Here is an 18445-nt window from a genome sequence, read left to right on the forward strand (position 1 = left end):
ATGATTTGATGTTTTAATAAACATTTTCTGTTTCTGCATGGGCAGGCAAATATATACAATAAAAATAAATTATTTAGAGGCATAAAAACCTGTAGCAAAAATAAAGTATTTCTTCTTAGGTATCTCTCAAATTTGTGAGTAAATATTATGCTTTCTTTGTTTTACTGTCTACTCACTCAGTTGTCCCTCTCATGTTAATTTAAAATAACTGAGCTTGCATACTGGGGAATGCTAACATTAGACATGAGATACAACAAGCCAGTAACCTCTGTCTTAGCTTCCCAACCTCAGCTGTAGCTGAAATTGCCTGGGCTGGTGGGAGGAGAGGGGTGTGAGGCAGCAGCCCAGGGGCAGAAAGAGGCCACGGCAAGGATTCAGGAAAGGTAAAGGGGAGAGAGGAGAAAAGAAGTAGCAGGGAATGAGGACAAGGCAGAAGCAGCAGCAAAGAAAAAAGGGTTGAAATGCACTCCGCCAGACCATAGATCTCTTTTGCTTGGAACATCAAGAAAGAGCCATGTGTTCGTCTGTATGTATTATAGTAGGCAGATTCAAAAAGATCTAGGCTTTAGAGAAGAATGCTGTTCAGTTCACGAGCATGTTGTTGCAATGAGCAGGCCTGACAAAAGGCTGAAATGGAGACTGCAACAGCATGGGAAAAGACACCAGAGACTTTACAAAGCAATGCCCAAGTAGGCATGTCCTGGACTTGACTTACCACTGGACTTCACCTGACACTGTGATCAGATCTCTTCTGCTTCTGTGACTGGAATGCAGTGATGGATCTCTAAGTTTCAGCTGTTTACTTGCTGAAATATCCAATGCTATTTTTGCTGATGGGGCCCCATATGCTTGCAGTGTACTCATCTCTTTCCATGCTGTATGTATACAAAACTTTGTGCTGCTCACCTTGCCCACAAGCTGTTTCTTGCTTTCATCACCAGCATATTGCTAGAGATAATGGATGTAGCTGAATTCAGGGTTGAGGCCTTTGTGTGATAGAGGTATTCATCTCATATAAAAGGCTTTATTATTACTTATGAAGGTAACTTGCAACCAAGTAATCCCTTCTACAGTGTGTAATCAGCAGCAGAAAAACATTTTTCTTGGAGTTTTTACCTACGTGACAGAATTCTGCCTAAGTTTGGCTGCCCTTTCAGAGCTAGTGCAAAGATATTTTTCCAAGTACTAGGTGTCCAAATAAACCAGGGAAGGGAAGTTGCAATGATAGCCTTGCATCACTCTGTAATGACTAGCAGAATTTGGTGATGTTTTTGTGTAGGAAAGTCCTCCGTTCAGAAACAGCATTAACGTTTTAACATGCTACTGTCTTCTACTCTGTGTTATTTACCTTCATTATAAGGGGCTACAACTGCTACCTCCTGAACTCAGACACTGTAAAAGATTGTGCAAATAGGTCAAATGCACCTCAGTGTGCTCAGGAGAGTCCCCTTTAACTGCTGCTGAAGGCGGCTCAAGCTAAGTCTGGCTGGCTTTGCATGGAAACATATTAAGGATGCTCACATGGTCTATGAGTATGGCTCACTTGGGAGGCAGTAACTCCCTAAATCATTTCAGTTTGTTTCACAAGAGCACATTACTCTCAAGCCTGAATGCTGTGTATTCATGAAGGTCAGAACAAGCGTGGACCCTCAGCAGCTCTGAGTCTCTGAGCGAACTCGAGCGTCTCCCCTTGAGTTCCCTGTGTAGCTGTGTGCTTTCCCACATTATGCCTTCACCTGAGGATGAAATCTGACAAATTAGAAAGTCCTGATCCCCTGCAATCATTGAAAGGTTTACTGCTTTCCTTAAAGGCTCTGGTATGATTATGATGGCCTTATTATCTATTGTGTTTGGTTATAACTTGTTATATAATGCCACTGTTGTAGCATCTCCTCTGCCATGCTGTTTGCACCTCCTGGCTTGCATGTTTACTTTAACATTCCAAGAGGTTTATTTTTTAATCTTTTGAGGGCACCCTCTCCATCACAGACGTCTTCACTTTATCCTTCTTTTCTGATCTGCACATCCAGCAAAGCCTTTCAATGTATACAATGAAAATTGTGCATGGGCTTTGTCCACCTTGGCAATCTGTATTAACATGCTTGACCTAAGTACTTTAAATGAAATAAAATGCTTCTCAGCTTCCTCTGTATTAAGCTACAGGGTGCTACAACAAAAGATTAATGGTTTCGGCTGACATGCTGACAGGCGGAGAGGGGTCATTTCTGCCCTCTTGTTCCAGACAGAATTCCTCTCCTTAAAGAGAGGGTGCACTCCTTAGGCCTCATGACAGGTTGACATAGAATTTATTTTCTTGGCAGAAATAATGGCCAGAATGGAAACTTGCATGTATTGTACAGCAAATCTTTTGTTTCTTTCATCTTTCTTCAGTTAAAAAGGTGAAACGTTTTCTTGGAAACCTTAAACTATTCTCATTCATCCTAGAAATAGAAACTGTTATAATACTAGTAGGTAACTTTACATTTCCTTTCACTGCGACTGTTTTGCCATCTTACAGAGTAAGCATGTCATGCATTGCATGTTTCTTAGCTCTGTTACACGATAGGGAAATCCTAAGCTGCTTTCTTAGGTTAACTAACACTGCTCTTAAGATATTTCCTCAGTTCTCCTTTACCTTGAAAAATTTCTCACATAGTTTCAGGACATTCTACTTATTTATACTAATTGTCTGAATTTATTGCTTACCAAAGTTAATTTCTCCTTCAGGATTTGTTATTTACTCTTCTTTCTGTTACTCTGTTTCCAGGCATCAGCACAGCTACTATTGTATCATCTTTTCACAACAGCTTTGATGTTCTGGTCTTAGTCTGTAGCCAAAATTGTCAGGTTGAAAGCATTAGGTAGGATTTTATGCGAAAGATGAACTTTTAAAATGGACTTGCAAACTCACTTTTATTCATATCTAAAATGAATATTCCACTCTTTAGTGAAAAAAGCACAACCTGATTCAAATCACTAGTTATCGAGTGTCTCTTACACTATGTAAGGCCTAAATAAGGAATCTGAAGAAACATTTTTAGAAGAGATAAATGGTTAACAACTCCCATTTCGTTACCTACCTCTTAAAAAGTAGGTTTTATTCTAATTAAAAGTTACTTCTTTTGACATCATATGGTCATTGTGTACATCTGATCGTTCCTCTTATAGCTGTTTCCAGTCCTTCTGAAGAGCTAAACACACTTGATCCAATAGAAGAGAAACTTCGAATGCAAATTGAACAAGAAAAAAAAAGGTATTACTTCTGCTTCAAACTTCTGCCATCCATCATAAGATAAATTATACTGATCGTATGTTCCAATTACAATACTGCACACACAGCTACCCTCAGGGTTTTCTCTGACATTTTAAAAATGTCAGCTTTGTGGTTCACTAATGGTTTTAAAATTTGTGTATACGCTGTTGGTTTGTCTGTAAGATGCCATAGTACATGACTGGGCAAAATTTATGTTTGGGTAATGGCTAAAAATAAATAAAAATAGCTTAATGCCTCCCTGAGGATTAGTGTTAGAAATTTGGTTTTTTAATCCAAATGTATTGTGAACCTTTTTGGTTGATTCAGAAATGTCCTGCCTTCCCTGACCTAAGGAAAACCTTTAGGCTGTACAGGATTGACTAAGTGTAAATAATATGCAAAATACATATTGGTTAATGAATCCTTGCTCTAATGTAGGTGTAGCCAGGAGGATAAAAGAAAATAGAGGCAAGGATATAAGTTCTAAGTAATTTGCTAGCATTTATGTTATGTGCACTCTGTGAGGAAACTTCTGGCTAATTCATACTACTGGTAAAACTCCAACTGTATGTTAGCCAAGAGGCCTTGTTAATGAAGCTTCTGTCTGAAAGGGGAATCAGTCTCAGCTCCTATCTGAATCCAGGCTCTGGCGACCAGTTTTTTATTAATGGTAACATACTTAGAAATCAAAAGAAATAATTGACATATCAGATTGAACCTGTATTTTAGATGTTACTCAATATTGATTGCACTTGAATTTTACTAATTTCTTTAGTGAAATAAAAGCGTTGTGGGATAAGTTGCTTGTATTTACTGTCCAGTGAAGCTCTTATAAAACATGAGATGTCTTTTCCTACCACCACTCTGCCTGTGTCCCCTGCATCTCTGATTATTATACATTCTTTTGTATTTTAAATCTGTAAGTGTTCTAGGTAGGATAAAGCCTTGATCAGATATGCATTGGAAGATCTATAATACACTTTCTTCTTCTCATATTAGTTATAAAATGATGTTCAATCGCTTGAAAGGACTGAAGGTAGAGATTGAGCACCTGCAGCTTCTTACAGAAAAAGTCAAGATGAAGCTCCAAAAAGATTTTGAGGTCTGGTGGTCTGAAGAGGCAATAAATCTACAGGTAAGAAATCACTTTTATTTCTTCCATTTTCATGTAAATGTAACATCCTCAGTCATTTCTTAAAGAAGTAGTTAATTGACTAGATAGAAAGGAGTATGAAGGATGGGATTTGGGACCTGATTCACCTGTGCTTATGCCAATGTAAATCAGACAAATCTAATGTGAACTATACTTTTATGAAGCAAACACAAATGAAGCAAACCCCTTGCTTTCTGCTCTATTTTATGTTTTGACATTCCCCCAAACAACTGTACTGAAAGACAAGAATGGTCCCAAAATGCCGAAAACTCTGGAGGAACATTAAAAAAATAGAGGAGATTGGAAAAAATAATCTTTTTTTCCTCCTAGCAAAACTATGATTTCATCAGGTTTATTATGTGTATATTAGATGATGGCAGTCATAGCTGTAATATGAACAAATCCCAGCAAACATAATTGGTTTTTAGCTTCCTTTGTTTGCAAAGACTCCAGTGACCTTTCAAACTTTCCTAAGCTCCCTGAGGGTAAGCAGCTCTCAGCACAGAGCGTATGTTCCCTCACTCTCTAGCTGAGGCCCACGACTACCATCATGGCCTGTTTAAGAACCCAGCAGAAACAGACTGCTCTAGTTTAATGGCTTGTGTAAAAATGAACTAAAGAGATGTCATTTTAAACAGCGTATGAGTAGTTCATGACACAGTCAATCTGAAAGCTACACAGTTTCACAAACACAGGAGACATTGAAGAGGGTCCAGAGGGGGATCAACTGAAACAACAACATAGCTTTCTTATGCTCCCCTTCCGACACTTTTTTACTGTCTTCCAAGTAGTGACATGGCATCTCACAGCAAAGCTCTGCCATGAAATGCACATCAGCTAAAAAAAAGAGTGCTGAGTGCAGTTCATCCCATATAATTTATTAACTGGAAGAGACAATTTACTCCTTGGGGAAAAGTTCTTATAAACAAGTAAATGTTTAGCCAGTATTTTGTTTAATTCTTATAAGTACAAATTTAAACTGTATTTTTAAGAAAACAGCCTAAAGTAAATACGGAACTTAACATGAGGAACTTAGTTATCCATAAAATGCCACCTAACTAACTTAACTTCAAGTTATCATTGCAAAATACTTTTCAGGTTAAAATTCCTAACCATATTAGTAGCAAAGAGGATAACGTTTTAGTCACCCTCCTGTCTAAATATTTAGGCTTTTCAAGGCACTGCAAGTAATATTCTTGAATCCACTGGAGCACATTTTTCACTGTCCCTTAACAGGAGAGGTCCAGGATTCAGCCTCTCATGATTCATCAGCAGAAGATTAGAAAACTGGAAAAAATAATTGGGATTGATTTCTTGGATCTTGACCTATCTGTACATCTGAGCTCCATAAGAAACTCAAATTGGTGAACACATGCTGTTACATATTAAAAACCTGTAACTTGAGCTTAAAAATACTTGAACCAGTCCTAAACACTTTTCTCTTTGTTCAGAAGTGTTTGTCCAAGTGAAGAAAATACTGTGTGATTCAGACTTTGTGTTTTCTGAATGAGTCATTGCCTACCTTGTTATTACTGAGACCTGTAGGCACTCTAAAAAAGTGCCTCTAAAATATTAAGCACTCTGAAAAAATCCTGTCCTACATAATTTTTGTTTTCAATCTAAACCCAGCAGGAAAAGCCAGAGATGGTTAGCGCACCAAGTACCGCGACTGTTTATCCCCAGTTTATCAAATCCTCGCAACATCTGTCAACTAACAGGTAAATTGGTCATTTTGCTCTTCCTTCCTTACTTGTAAGAAAATGCAGTTTCAACAGAAGTGCAGTTCACCTGATATTTGCTTTTGCAAATATCACACTCAAACACTGCATTTCCAGTTACTAGGTTTTAGGCCTAGTTTAAGCGGTTCATTTCTGATTTTAGGCTGAAGTTTACTGTCCCACTGAAAAGCTGATGGAACAGAACATGAGAGCATTTTTTGTCTAGCTTAGCATTAAGTCAGACAAATTATCTCAAGCAATCCATGACCGTCACTCTCTTTAACTTTGTGCTGAATTGAACTAAGGACCTCTTGCACAACCTCTCTGCCCTGTTGTTCTTGGGAACAACAATTTCCAGTTGGTGTGCTGATGCATTGCTCAGGAGAGTGATATCTTTTGCAATCTAAACTATAATCAAAAAGAACATATGATAATGCTCAGACACTTTCCAGTGTGATGGGAGACTGGCCTCCAGGAGTGGCGATTTCTCCTTCCCCCACCCTAGCTCAGAAGCACAATTGCCTATCTGATTTCTTTTTAATTTTCTTTTAAACTTTTATTTCAAATGCCTTTACCATTTCTCTCTATTACTAGAGGACAAGTCTCAGAAAAACGTGTCTAGCATTTTAAATAGAATGAGGGAAGGTGCCTGGTTGCTTTCAGCTGCCAAGCTTACTTCAGAGTCCTGTACTGCCCCACATGGTCTCTTCTGAAAAATCACGTTCTTGATAACAAACAATTTCTCTGTGTGTAAGTAATGGACGTTTACTGCAATTGACTGGATGATCCTTGCATACATATCACTGACTCAGAACATTCATCTTCTTGAACTTAAATTGCAGAGGGAGTCAGGATGAATACAGTTTTGTTTTCCCATCTCTATACATATTTTTGCAATGATCTTTTGAAGTTAACTACTCTTTAGTCCTTATAGTTCCAGGAAGTTGATCTTACTTTATGCTGGGCTCTTTAAACTTATTTTACACAGATACATTTCCAGTGTGATGTATGTGGAAGTAGAAACACTTTTTCTGCTTTTTGTGAGGCAGTAGCTGCAGGCTTAACATCCCACTGTGCGTGAAAATTTACTTTTCCCCCTACTTGAGGCAATAACATTTTAGAGTAAAAGTTTCCAATTTCACAAGCTTTAAGAGAATAAAACACTAGAATATTTATTTCCCAAGGATTCCCCTTGACCCCAGTTGACACGGGAACTTTACTTACCAGTTCCCATGCTTGTGTAGGATGAGTCCAGGCTACAATTGCTCCTCTCAGTTACGTAGTACCAAGACACAAATGGCTCTTTGTTTCTAACTCACCTAGAAATCAACGATCTCTCTGAAATGATATCGCTATCTTCACCCATCAGAATAACCAGTCAGAAAAGCAGAAACTGACATAAATTATATTTGATATAATGTGGTGTAAATAAAACCTATTTCCAAGATGGAATTCCGTTCACAGGTGTGTTCAATAGATATAAGATCTAAAACTTAGTGGGCTGCATGTCAGAAATCTCAGACTGCTGTTGACAGAGTAAGTATGCAGTAAAACCATTTGGACAAACTCCTGAGTGTGAATGGCTATAAATACAACCTACAAAATTAGAAGTAATAAATTATCTACCTCAGCATATAAAGGATACAGGTATATTCCATAATGTTTCTTGAGATTTATGTATGTGTTTGAACACAATCTTTTGATCACCTTCTAGTGCATGATTCATGTGGGTAGTTATTGTTCGACACACCTTAGCCATGCAACAAGAGAAAATTAAGCCTCAAGAAGGGAATGTGATAGCCACAAATTTTATTTTATATTAAATCAATTTATAACTGAAATAACAGAGAAGGGAAGCTGGTAATCCTTTTGAGGCTTAGGAAGGATACACACATATAAAAGGCACTTGATTCATCGCCAAACATGTCTCTTTTTCAATTGAAAAAAAATGACTGAATTGTGAAGTGTCGAAATGAGTCTGCGTTAATAAAAGAGTTGAACAGTGAGCATTTCTGCCTTGGTCAGTAAGGTTTGAAAGCCACTGGCTTGATCCTACTCCCACTAGAGTAAGAAGCAAAATGTTGATTTCAGTGACCACAGAGCTGAAGTGGGGAAAAGGGTGGCATAGCGTTTATCAGTGGATTTGGCATGAGAAAAAACATTTCTGCATAAGAAAAGTAAGTTCTTGAACGGGTTAATCACATTGCCAAATTTGATATACGTAAAATAGCTGAAACCAGTTTATCTAGTATAGGGGCTTACAGACTCATGCTCATTAACCTGTTGGGTAGATTCAGAAGGTTTTCAGAGAATATTTATCTTTGCATATGTCTTTCATATGAAGGTTGCCGAAATTTAAATTTAATCTAATCTGAATGTATTACTTAAAATGAACAACTGTACAAAGTGGAGAAAGAATGACACATCTCTATGTTTCAGACAGAAAAGGGTCTAATCAGCAATCCCAGAGTCACAGTAAAAAGTGAAAGGAAGAGGAACTTAGAGTAATCATCAGGAAGTCATTTTATTCAAAAGGAATACCTAACACAATCCCTCTAACTTGAAAGAGAATACCCTACCTGTCCATACTGTCTCTACCACAAAGCTGTGGTGTTAACTGCAACTCAGACTGTATGTACATATATGTCTCTTAATGAGTTCCTGTCAAGTCTGCAAAAAGTCTCAAAATGCATGTTGGGCTGAGCACTCCATGTCTGCTCCACTTCAAAAATCAAGCACAGTATTTTGTTTTTCCTCATATAGTCTTCTCCTGCATTGGCTTTCATTTAAGAAATGTATCCGATCCTTGTCTGTTCAAGTTACTTTGTTCACGGAATAATCAATTTCAGTAGTGTTGAACTGTTCTCGTATGCTCCTTGAACGAAGCAAATGTTGGATAGTTATTCAAGTCTTGTGAAAAAATTGGATTTTTTTTCATTCTATCAGAAGGAATGCATTCCTTTTTAATTCAGTCAGATCTTTCTTAACTTCATTCATTCCCTATTACTAAATCTTATTTGTCCTATTCCAGAAAGCCCCACAGTACGTTCAATCTCAGAATCTTTGGCTCTCCAGCTTCTTCTTCAAAATCTTCCTGTCACTTTAGATTCCCTTGGAGATATTTTCAGATAACTTTTCATATTCCTCTATGACTCTGAGCATCAGATTTTTTAACATTCATTGCCCTGGATTGCAAAATTTACTCCCTATATTAGTGCTATGTGAAACAAGGGAAATGTTTACATATTTTGCAGCATTTTCTGTCATAATCGTTTTTCATTCCTGTCAATTTCCGCAGTGTTACACGATGATAAAATGCAGTCTGGGAATAATGTTGTTGATTAATGACATTTCAAAGGTTTTCACATTCTGTTGGTAACAATTTAATTTGAACAATTTATCTATGAATTTGCAAGTTAGGCCAAACTTGACTTTGTAACTAAAGACTAACATGCTCAGATTTTAGGCAGCTTTAATCTTCCCTGCCTTTACGCAGAACATCTGTTCCCCTCACGCCCAGGGCTCAGATGCCTGGAGAACTGCAGCTGAGTTTTATTTAACATTGCAGAGGTTGCACACCTTCAAATTTTACACTTTTCATTTTAATCTACCTGATTTTCCACTTTTTTTTTTTTCAGCTGGCAAATCAAGCATTCATACCATGACATCCATCATCTCTCCAGCTCCTCTACTCTATGTGCTTGATGGAGCTGGTCAGTCCATGGGACAGCTCTCTCTGGCCCTTAGGTTCCTGCAGCAAGGGAGACACTGCTGCAGCACTGTGTACATCTCTCTAGCTGCTGCCCCATGCCTGACTGAGACATATACCCCCCACAGATGACCCTCCCAAAAAAGCAAGTTACCCACTGGGTTAAACTTCGGGTACTAGGTTAAAAAAAAAGAACTGAGACATATGAAGTTGACAGACTATCTTTAATCTCCAGGGAAAAAAAAGCAAGAATTTTGCCAAAGCTGTCAGGAAACAGTGCTTTGAGACTTCTTAAATTCAACTCAAGGAAAAATCAGGTAGATTCAGAATTAAAATGAGAATTATGCATTGTCAAAAGAACCTGAATAATGTTGGACCTTAGGAACCAGGCAAACAGACAGGACTTCTACACCTTGTATGTCCATCCAGTTCCAAAACTGTGATCCACAAGTGCCTGTTTGCACATTACAGAAGTGTTAGTTGGAAGGCACATCTAGAGATCTCTAAATCTACCTCTTGCTTGAAGAAGGACTATCATCACACTAAAATCCAGTTCAGCTACAGTTTTGTCCCCTTATGATTCAACATGTCTTGCAATGCCATAGAAATGTTATCAGAGCTTCAATATGAACGATGCAAATTATCCCCATACAGGCCATCCCTCTAGCCTAGCGATTAGAGAAATCTCTGGGATATGTAAAACATGGACTTGAGTTCTGTCAAGCTGAAGGACCCATTTGTTAGATTAGTACTCTAATTGTTGACCTTTTATATGGAAACAGCACTTGGAGTCATTACAAAAAATAGTTATAAGCTTCCTTATAAATCTCCTTAACTTGAGGAGAAGAGTTTGCATCCCACAAAGATATCTGGCTTAAACTCCTAACCCCAGGGCAGGAGTTTAAGGTCTATCTCTAAGCTCAGTGATGTTAATTTCCTGATTCTGGGTATCACCTCACTAAGTCCAAGGTGGTTTTTTGTGGTTGTTGTTGTTTTCTTGGTTGTTTGGTTTGGTTTTTTTTAAATATCACTTTCCTCAGGTGCCCAGTTCTCCCAGAGCACTCTAAGGCAAGTTTGGGCATATTGTCCTGGGTCCAGGAACTCCGTTGAAAGTGAGATCCCTAGAGGTCAAACTACGTCTAGTTTTTTTAATTTATCTGGATCTAAGTCCCCTTTAAAATGGGGATTTAACAATTTTTGAGAATAATTTTCATTTAAATTCAATGGAAAAGTTAGTTCAAACATATAAACTACTGCAGCTTAAAAATAAATTACTTCAACTGACTTACAGTATTTATAAAATTATACATTCTGTTCATGGCAAATAAAAAGCAAAGGAGCTTATTTCAATGAAAAGAAGCAATGAAAAAGGATCATATTAAGTCACATTGCCTTACATTTGTTGCAGACTAAAAACACAGTCATGGATGGTTGCTATGGTTTAGTTGATGCATACTGATTTATTAAACCATGGTGAGATGACTTGGATGCCTAGGTATCCCAGAGCACAGAAACAGAGTCCTTTTAGAAAATTGAATTTAAGCCCCTAAATCACTTAGTTTTTAAGAACTGCCAAATCAATGGAAAAAAATGTTCAGGAAATCCTAAAGCAGAAGTATGATGTGAAGTTCCTAGATATTGTTAAACCACATGGTAGGTAATAACATCACACATCCTTTCTAGCTCTTGTAATATGTAGGCATAATAAAGTACAGAATATTATTAACATTAAATGTGATATTGCTTTAGTTGAATTAGGCTGAGTCTTCAGGTTATTTTAATCCTTTTAGGCAGGTGTGAATAGTATGAGACTCGAGGAGTTAAAGAGAAACATTGAGTAAACCTGGAGCTGTTCATTTGAAAATGACTTATACTCTTGGGCACGATATCTTCTGCAAAACTGAACCTGGCACAGTGTAATACAGTAAAATTTGAGTAATAAATTTCTTTCCTTTTGCAAGTTCTCTGCCAGAAAGATCAATTCATCAGCCAACAAACTACTGCAGTTAAAAAAAGCAAAAACTTGCCAATCCTGCCATCTACTGGAAAAAGCCTAAACCGGAGTAATACATGGTTTCCACTCCAAGATTGACACCAGATCCAGCAGCAAACATGACCCCCGGGACAGGAGAGAGTCCCTGGACATCCCCTGGCAGAATTCTGCCTTCCTGGTGGAGAGGGTCTTTGATAGCCATATCTGAAGGGACAGGAATGCACAACAGCTGTTTGCAATACATTTGGCTATCATCAACAAGCCACATCCCAAAATCCTTGCTGAGTTTTTATCCAGTCTCCCACTGATTTTGGTAATAATTTTGCCTGACTAAAGAAAGAATAGAAAATGAGCTAAGGCCTTACTTGGCTAATAGTCAGTTTGGGAACTAAATATAGCGTTACAAACTGTACATCAGATACATCAAAATGCTTTAAAAGCACTGCTTAGAAGGCAAATACTAAAAGTATAATCTTTATGAGTGTATTTGTCATTCTTTCATAGCCACTTTCTCTACATTAACCCAATCATCACATGGATTCAGCTGAAATTTCTCTTCCAGTAAACGGCAAGTGGTTTATATAGATTTAAAAAGCCTTGAAAAACAGCTTCTTTGTAGTTACTTAGCATGCATTAATATTCCCTCCACAAGTTCTATATTCTTTCCTTCATTTCTGCTCCCATTCCAGCTTTTCAGACACCACAAGAGTCAGCCGTAATGAAGATCCAGCTGGGAAAACCAATTCAATCACTTCTAGTAACCCTACTTTAAAAACAAGGCAAGAAGCGTACCTGGGCTTTTCAGAGGGAAAAACAAACCAGTAAGTCATATAATACCTAAATAACCCTCTATTCAATCTCTTTAATGACAATCTCTTTGAAAAACAAAAATAAAACTGAAATTGCAGGTTTTCCTCCAACTTCCAAAACACCACCAAAGCTGTCCCATAGCTTTACATAAATAGCTGCATTATCAGCATTAAAGAGGTGATTTCTTGTTTGACCTGAGGCTTTTTTCCCCATGAGCTTATGAATCCCCATGACTGTGTCTTCTCAGCAAGAGAAAGGGACTCTGAAAGAGTAAATGAAAAAAAATAAAAGGAAGAGAGATCAGAGTATGTAAATACTACAGAATGCAGGAACTATGCAGAGAATTTTTCATTCTTATGATTTTGTCTTTAAAATATTTTGAGTCTTCCTCTTATAAATTATCCTAGTAAAATAAAATGACACCAGCAGCCCAAGTGTGCCAGGCTTGGCAAAGGTTACATGTAATGTTTTCTCAAAAGAGGTACTGCTTTGTGAAAATTAGCTTAGCAGGTTAACAGAAACTACAGCTTCTCTATTTTTTGTAATGTGGTCATTTCCATGTTCTTTTCTCCCACTAAAACATCATGCCAAGTCAGTGTACTTCCAGAAGTTACATTTTTATTGTGCTCAACAGTTCTGGCTATTAAGGTCCTTAGGAAAATATGGCTAAGTTACTATTTTTCCTACTGCACTAGTAAGAACAAATGACAAGGGTTTTTTTCTTTCATTTTCCAAAATAGTCCATTTCTAGAACAGAAAAAAAAAATGGAAAATTTCATCCCCTGAAACTTAATGTTTAAAATTGTATTTGTGTTTAAGAAAAATAGAAGAAAAAGAGATGCTAAAATGGCATTTAGACAGTACCTTCTCAAACATATTATGTATTTTTTATTTTTTATATTGTTGCTAATCAAATGAAAATCAGTAAGAGAATAGTCCTTTACCGATGTTCTGAGATCAGCTTGTAAATTACATAAAAAGAGGTATTAAGTTCATAGTCATTTCAATATTTTTTCCCATTTTGGTTCACTAATTCAGCAACTGAGGACTTAATTACTAGCACAAAGACAAGGACATCAGACTTCTGTTTATGTCAGGCACAGTCACATTCTACTGCAATAGTCAGTAAGGAACAGTGGAGATAACTTTAATTACAAAGGTAGGATATGTTAAAAAAATTTTCTCCCTTTAGTTCCACTTGTCCTTCCATATTGTAGTTTTTATCACTGTATTTCTCATTTCACCATTAGTGCTTAGCCTTTAAACAAGGCTAAAAAACACAGGGCCAAACTCTTAGCTTTCTTAGCTGATTAGAATGGCTTCATTGTACTGCATCATCTTATACCGTCAGAGGGTCTATCAAAAGCAGAGGTAAGTCAGTGATTTAACTGCATAGATACAAGATCTCAGCTGGGACTGGAGGCTCAGCAGCACATGGGAGTTGCGTCTGTCAGCAAATGTCATGAATGTCATGTGACTGTTTACTTCCATGTATGTATGAAAACGTAATTCCCTTACGGCAGGCAAAAATACTATTGATCTGTTCAAATAATAATATTGATCTGTTCAGCATTTTTTCCTGAGGCAAACAAACACATGGCATGATCACATGCAAAATTTCTTTGGTAAACTCACTATATTAGGCTTTTCCACTTGACAGTAAGTCTTTGACGGAGCAGTAAAATATTTTTAACCCTTTGTGAGAGGTTTTATAGCTAATAAGCATGTAGCCCTACCAAACTAAAAAGATATTGGCTAATCTATGTAAAGAGCATTAAGAAGTCCTGAGCTTGATTCTCCTCTGAACTGTGCCATCTCTAACAATGTATCTGGAGAACAAAGTTCTGCATGCTGTAAAAAGAGAGGAAATAATGGAACAGAAAAATAACCTTTTTACTCAGTTGAGTCCACAAGTATACTCTCTTATTTCAGGAGCTCACCAAGTTCAGGTACATCTATTCCTCTGACTGGAGACAGCCAAGTTGATGCTGACATCCTAGCTTTCATTAAAGCAAGACAGAACATCCTGCAAAAGAAAGGTAAATCCTGTCAAAAAAAAAAAAATAGGAAGCCAAAACAAAATCTCCAGTACAGCATTTTAAAGCCGAAATAGCTGTAGTCCACATTTATACTGACATAAGGGAGAACTGATTCTGGCTTAATTTATATTACATTATGTTCTCAACTGTTCTAAACACTTGAGGTTCTTCACATGTATTTATTTCAGTAGCTCAATGCTGCAGTGTAAAACTATGATGGCTGTCTGTTTTTCTCAGCTACCATCAGTGAACGTTCTGGGGCACGCATGTCTGTGGAGCCTGCACAGTGAATTTCTTTACACTTAATACATTTGAATGTGATTTCTTGATCATTAAAATACTTCCAAAATTTTCTGTATACATTTTATTTAAACTCTCTGGCGTGGTTGTCCGCTGGTACAAATTTAACTGTAACAACTGACAGCAAATAAAGGTTACACAAATGATTGCACTGTACCTTCCTCGTGAGGCAGGCTGGCCCATTGTGTCTTGCAGAGTATGCCCTTAACAGGTATTTCACTATATCAAGGTCTAGTGAAACTTTCTATGGGTATTTGTCACCAAATCAGGTACTGAGAGCAATCATAGGTAGGCAATAAAGTTCACACTACAGTGTAGATAAGTAAAATTGTCGAAAAGCAGAAAGCAATAAATATACAACAGTGGCACTGCAAGGTAGCCTAAAAGTAATTCATCATGATAAAGAAAGATGACCCATTATTATTTATTTTTTTAAATAACAGTTTTTAGTGGCAGCAACCAATTAGACAGAAGATGAAAGCGGTAGTGGTTACTGAAGCAATCACTTTCCATCAGCATTTGAGTGCTGATGACAGCATTATTTAGCAAGCTATCAGCACCTGGCAGATGGTGTTAGCACTGTCACAAAGTGAGGTTCCAGTATCACACTGCTTATCAGAAAACTGTCAGGTAAACACAGTGGCTGAAAAAGCTGCCTCCCTACACTCATCCAAAGCAAACACTTTAACACACTTAGGCTTTGGGATCCCTTTTGTATTTATTTAGAAAAGCTGTTGTCAGGTTTCTTCTACAAATGAAATTAAGTTGAATTTATAGGCAGCTCACCAGAAGAAGGTTAGAGATAAGTGTCTTACAACAAACATTTCAGGCCTTTAGAAGGTGCAAATCTGACTCATTCTGTGAAGTACAGTAATCTAACTAACAAGAGCACATCTTATCCTGTTATCATCCCCTAAATCATACCATATCAGGAATCTCTTTCTCAGATGCCTTTTCCATCCTGGTTGTTTTTCAGCCACAGGTTATTACCTAGCATCATCCATCAGTTTCAGAAAGGACTAGGCATTATCAACGTCAACAACTGTTAGACCCTAAGTTATAAAAGGTATTCTTGCAGAACAAAGGACAACCAACACTTTAAAAATTATCCTGAAATTCAGTTAGACAAGGTGAGCTTCATGCTGCTCTAAGTAGCATGGAATTGAGTAGCATTTGGTCATTCTGGCAGTGCAGGGCTGGATGATTCAACCAACCACTAAGCATAGGCAGTGGAACAAAACATAAAGAGGCTTCATAAGTACAACTTGGATAATAGAAATGTGTAGGGACTTGATGTGTCATAGATAAGAGACAGCTCAGCAGCAAGTTCTGAGTAGGATTTGGGGTCAACCTGCCAGAGAAAAGAAGGCTTTTCTTCCTTGACTGCTTGGGAGGAAAGGGAAAGCCTCCTAGATTTGAAGGATGGAGCTAGTGATAGCAGGAACCATTGATCCAAAAAAGTTTGTAAATTCTAATTTAGCAAGATGAAGGAGGGTAAAACCTATGGATTAGAACTACTAAGGAAGTACTTCGTGCTTCAGCACCATAGGGAAACCTGAGGAAATTTATGAGGGCAGCGGTAGCCTTTCTAACTGGAAGAAGAAAATGGACTGAAAGACTCCACTATTGCCACACCCATAGTGACAGCATTATGTGTTCCCTTTTCCTGTGAGCGCATCATTCTGAGCTGACTTGTCTCTAGACTAAAAGGAGATGAGAGACAAAGTAACTGCTGTAGTTGGCAGTCATTGCTGTATGGGGTATCTGATCACAGTTGCATCCAAAGCAAAAGAGAAACTGGAGGATTTTCTTTGGGGGATAGGGATGGGGACTTGGTTCTGTTTATAAAGAAAAACTATCAGAGGTGAAGTAGAGATAAACAGAGAGGAAGCATAGAGGAGAAGAAGAAATGTATTCTGACTGAATACTTTGGAGGGAAAAGTTATGTGTTACCAGTCTCACACAGAACTTTTCCTCAACAAATTTCAAACTTACATAAAATAAACCAGAGAGAAATTGTTTGTCCAGAGCCACTAAGCTGAGTGAGACAGCTTGATATAGAAGTTACATGTGCTGAGTCCCAGTCCAGTCCTCTGTTGTCTCTTTCCCAAACTCTCTTCAACTGAGATTTTCAAAAAGCATTTCTGCATTCACAGGTAAATGTATTCACTCCCCGAACGACTATTACACACAGGGTGCCCTGCAGGAAACAACATGAGAAAGCACAGGTTCAGCCCAACCCAAGTCTGCTAGGCCTAAAAAATGTCAACACACTTACTGCTCCTTCCTTTATTGATCCTGACCCTTTCAAACTGTTATATCAGTATCTTAGAAGCAAACTGAGGGCCTCACTTTACATTAACTGTGGGGAAAAAATAAATAAATAAAAAAAAGGATAAATGTGTGCAGAAACCAACAGAGTAGAAAATAAGTTTCATAAACAGAAAGCATGGGAATGCTCAGTATCCTTAGTGACAGTAATGTATGGGAGGGAATGAGAGGTCTCAGTGAAGATTACCTCAGGGTTTATAGGTTGTTACTGTTTGCTTTCTAAACAGAGCAGAATTAAAGCAGGTACATTCACAGGGGCTTGCTGGGATTGTTAAAGCATTGTAATAACTACACTGGAAAGCTTTTTACAAAGGGCTGCTCTGCAAACATGCTTTTGTTGGTTTTTTTGGTCTTGAGGTAGAGAAATGAAAATGCAGAAGAGTAGATTAATTTTTTTTTTGTCTTAAAAGTTTTAAATTAAAAGATTTTTTATCCTTTCTTTTGTTTTGTGTTTCTGAAGTTCATTTTAAAACTGAAAACACAACCTGAAATACAGTCTAATGTATTCTTTATCTCCTTTCAGGCTTGGGGAACAAATGAAATCCTTGTTGCAGTCCACTATTTCCTTTCATAAACAGTTAAAGACCTTTCTTCTTTTCCTTCTTCTTCTGTTTAGAAACAGGTATGAATAAGTACTTTAGATGTACAGGTTTAATTGGTAAAGGTATAGAAAATATTTGTCTTTGACAGCAAAATCCATTTCTCTGGGGAATGATATTTTAATATTAGCACTCAGTATCTTCAGCTTGCATTAAGATTAAGCAAAACTAAAACAACCAATCAGGAGTCTGCCAAATATATTTGTTTATTGAGAATTTATTGTATGTTTTCTAAATGTTAAAATTGTCTAATGTATTAATGCTCTTCTACATCTTTAATCTGGGAAACGCTGATTACTTTTTATGGTAGCTTTGTTTGCATCCATTTGCATGTGGCTTTATTAATTACATCTAGTTGGCATCCAGAGATGTCTGTGCAAAAACAGTAGTTGTCTGAGTAACAAAATTCTATAAAATTTAATTTGAGACCTTTTTCTGATTTTTATTTTCTTCCCCAAGGAATAGTAGTTTTCATATCAGATTATTAGAATATTGAGATTGCATTGTAATATGAAAATAATTTTTTATTAGTAAGTAATT

General features: G+C 37.3%; 1 protein-coding gene across 1 annotated transcript in view; it reads left to right on the plus strand.

Moving 5' to 3' along the window:
• KIF6 (kinesin family member 6) overlaps positions 1-17975 on the plus strand; it is a 163450-nt gene extending 145475 nt beyond the window's left edge. Inside the window, exons 17-22 of the mRNA XM_086743876.1 lie at positions 3169-3253; positions 4253-4388; positions 6036-6124; positions 12516-12614; positions 14569-14675; positions 17830-17975. Of these exons, the coding sequence (XP_086600002.1) occupies positions 3169-3253; positions 4253-4388; positions 6036-6124; positions 12516-12614; positions 14569-14675; positions 17830-17846 (533 nt within the window). The 3' untranslated portion in view covers positions 17847-17975. The remainder of the gene's footprint in view (positions 1-3168; positions 3254-4252; positions 4389-6035; positions 6125-12515; positions 12615-14568; positions 14676-17829) is intronic.
• The last annotated feature ends 470 nt before the right edge of the window (positions 17976-18445 follow it).

This window comes from Chlamydotis macqueenii, chromosome 3, assembly GCF_036417535.1.
Source record: "Chlamydotis macqueenii isolate bChlMac1 chromosome 3, bChlMac1.mat, whole genome shotgun sequence".
Taxonomy (NCBI): Eukaryota; Metazoa; Chordata; class Aves; order Otidiformes; family Otididae; genus Chlamydotis; species Chlamydotis macqueenii.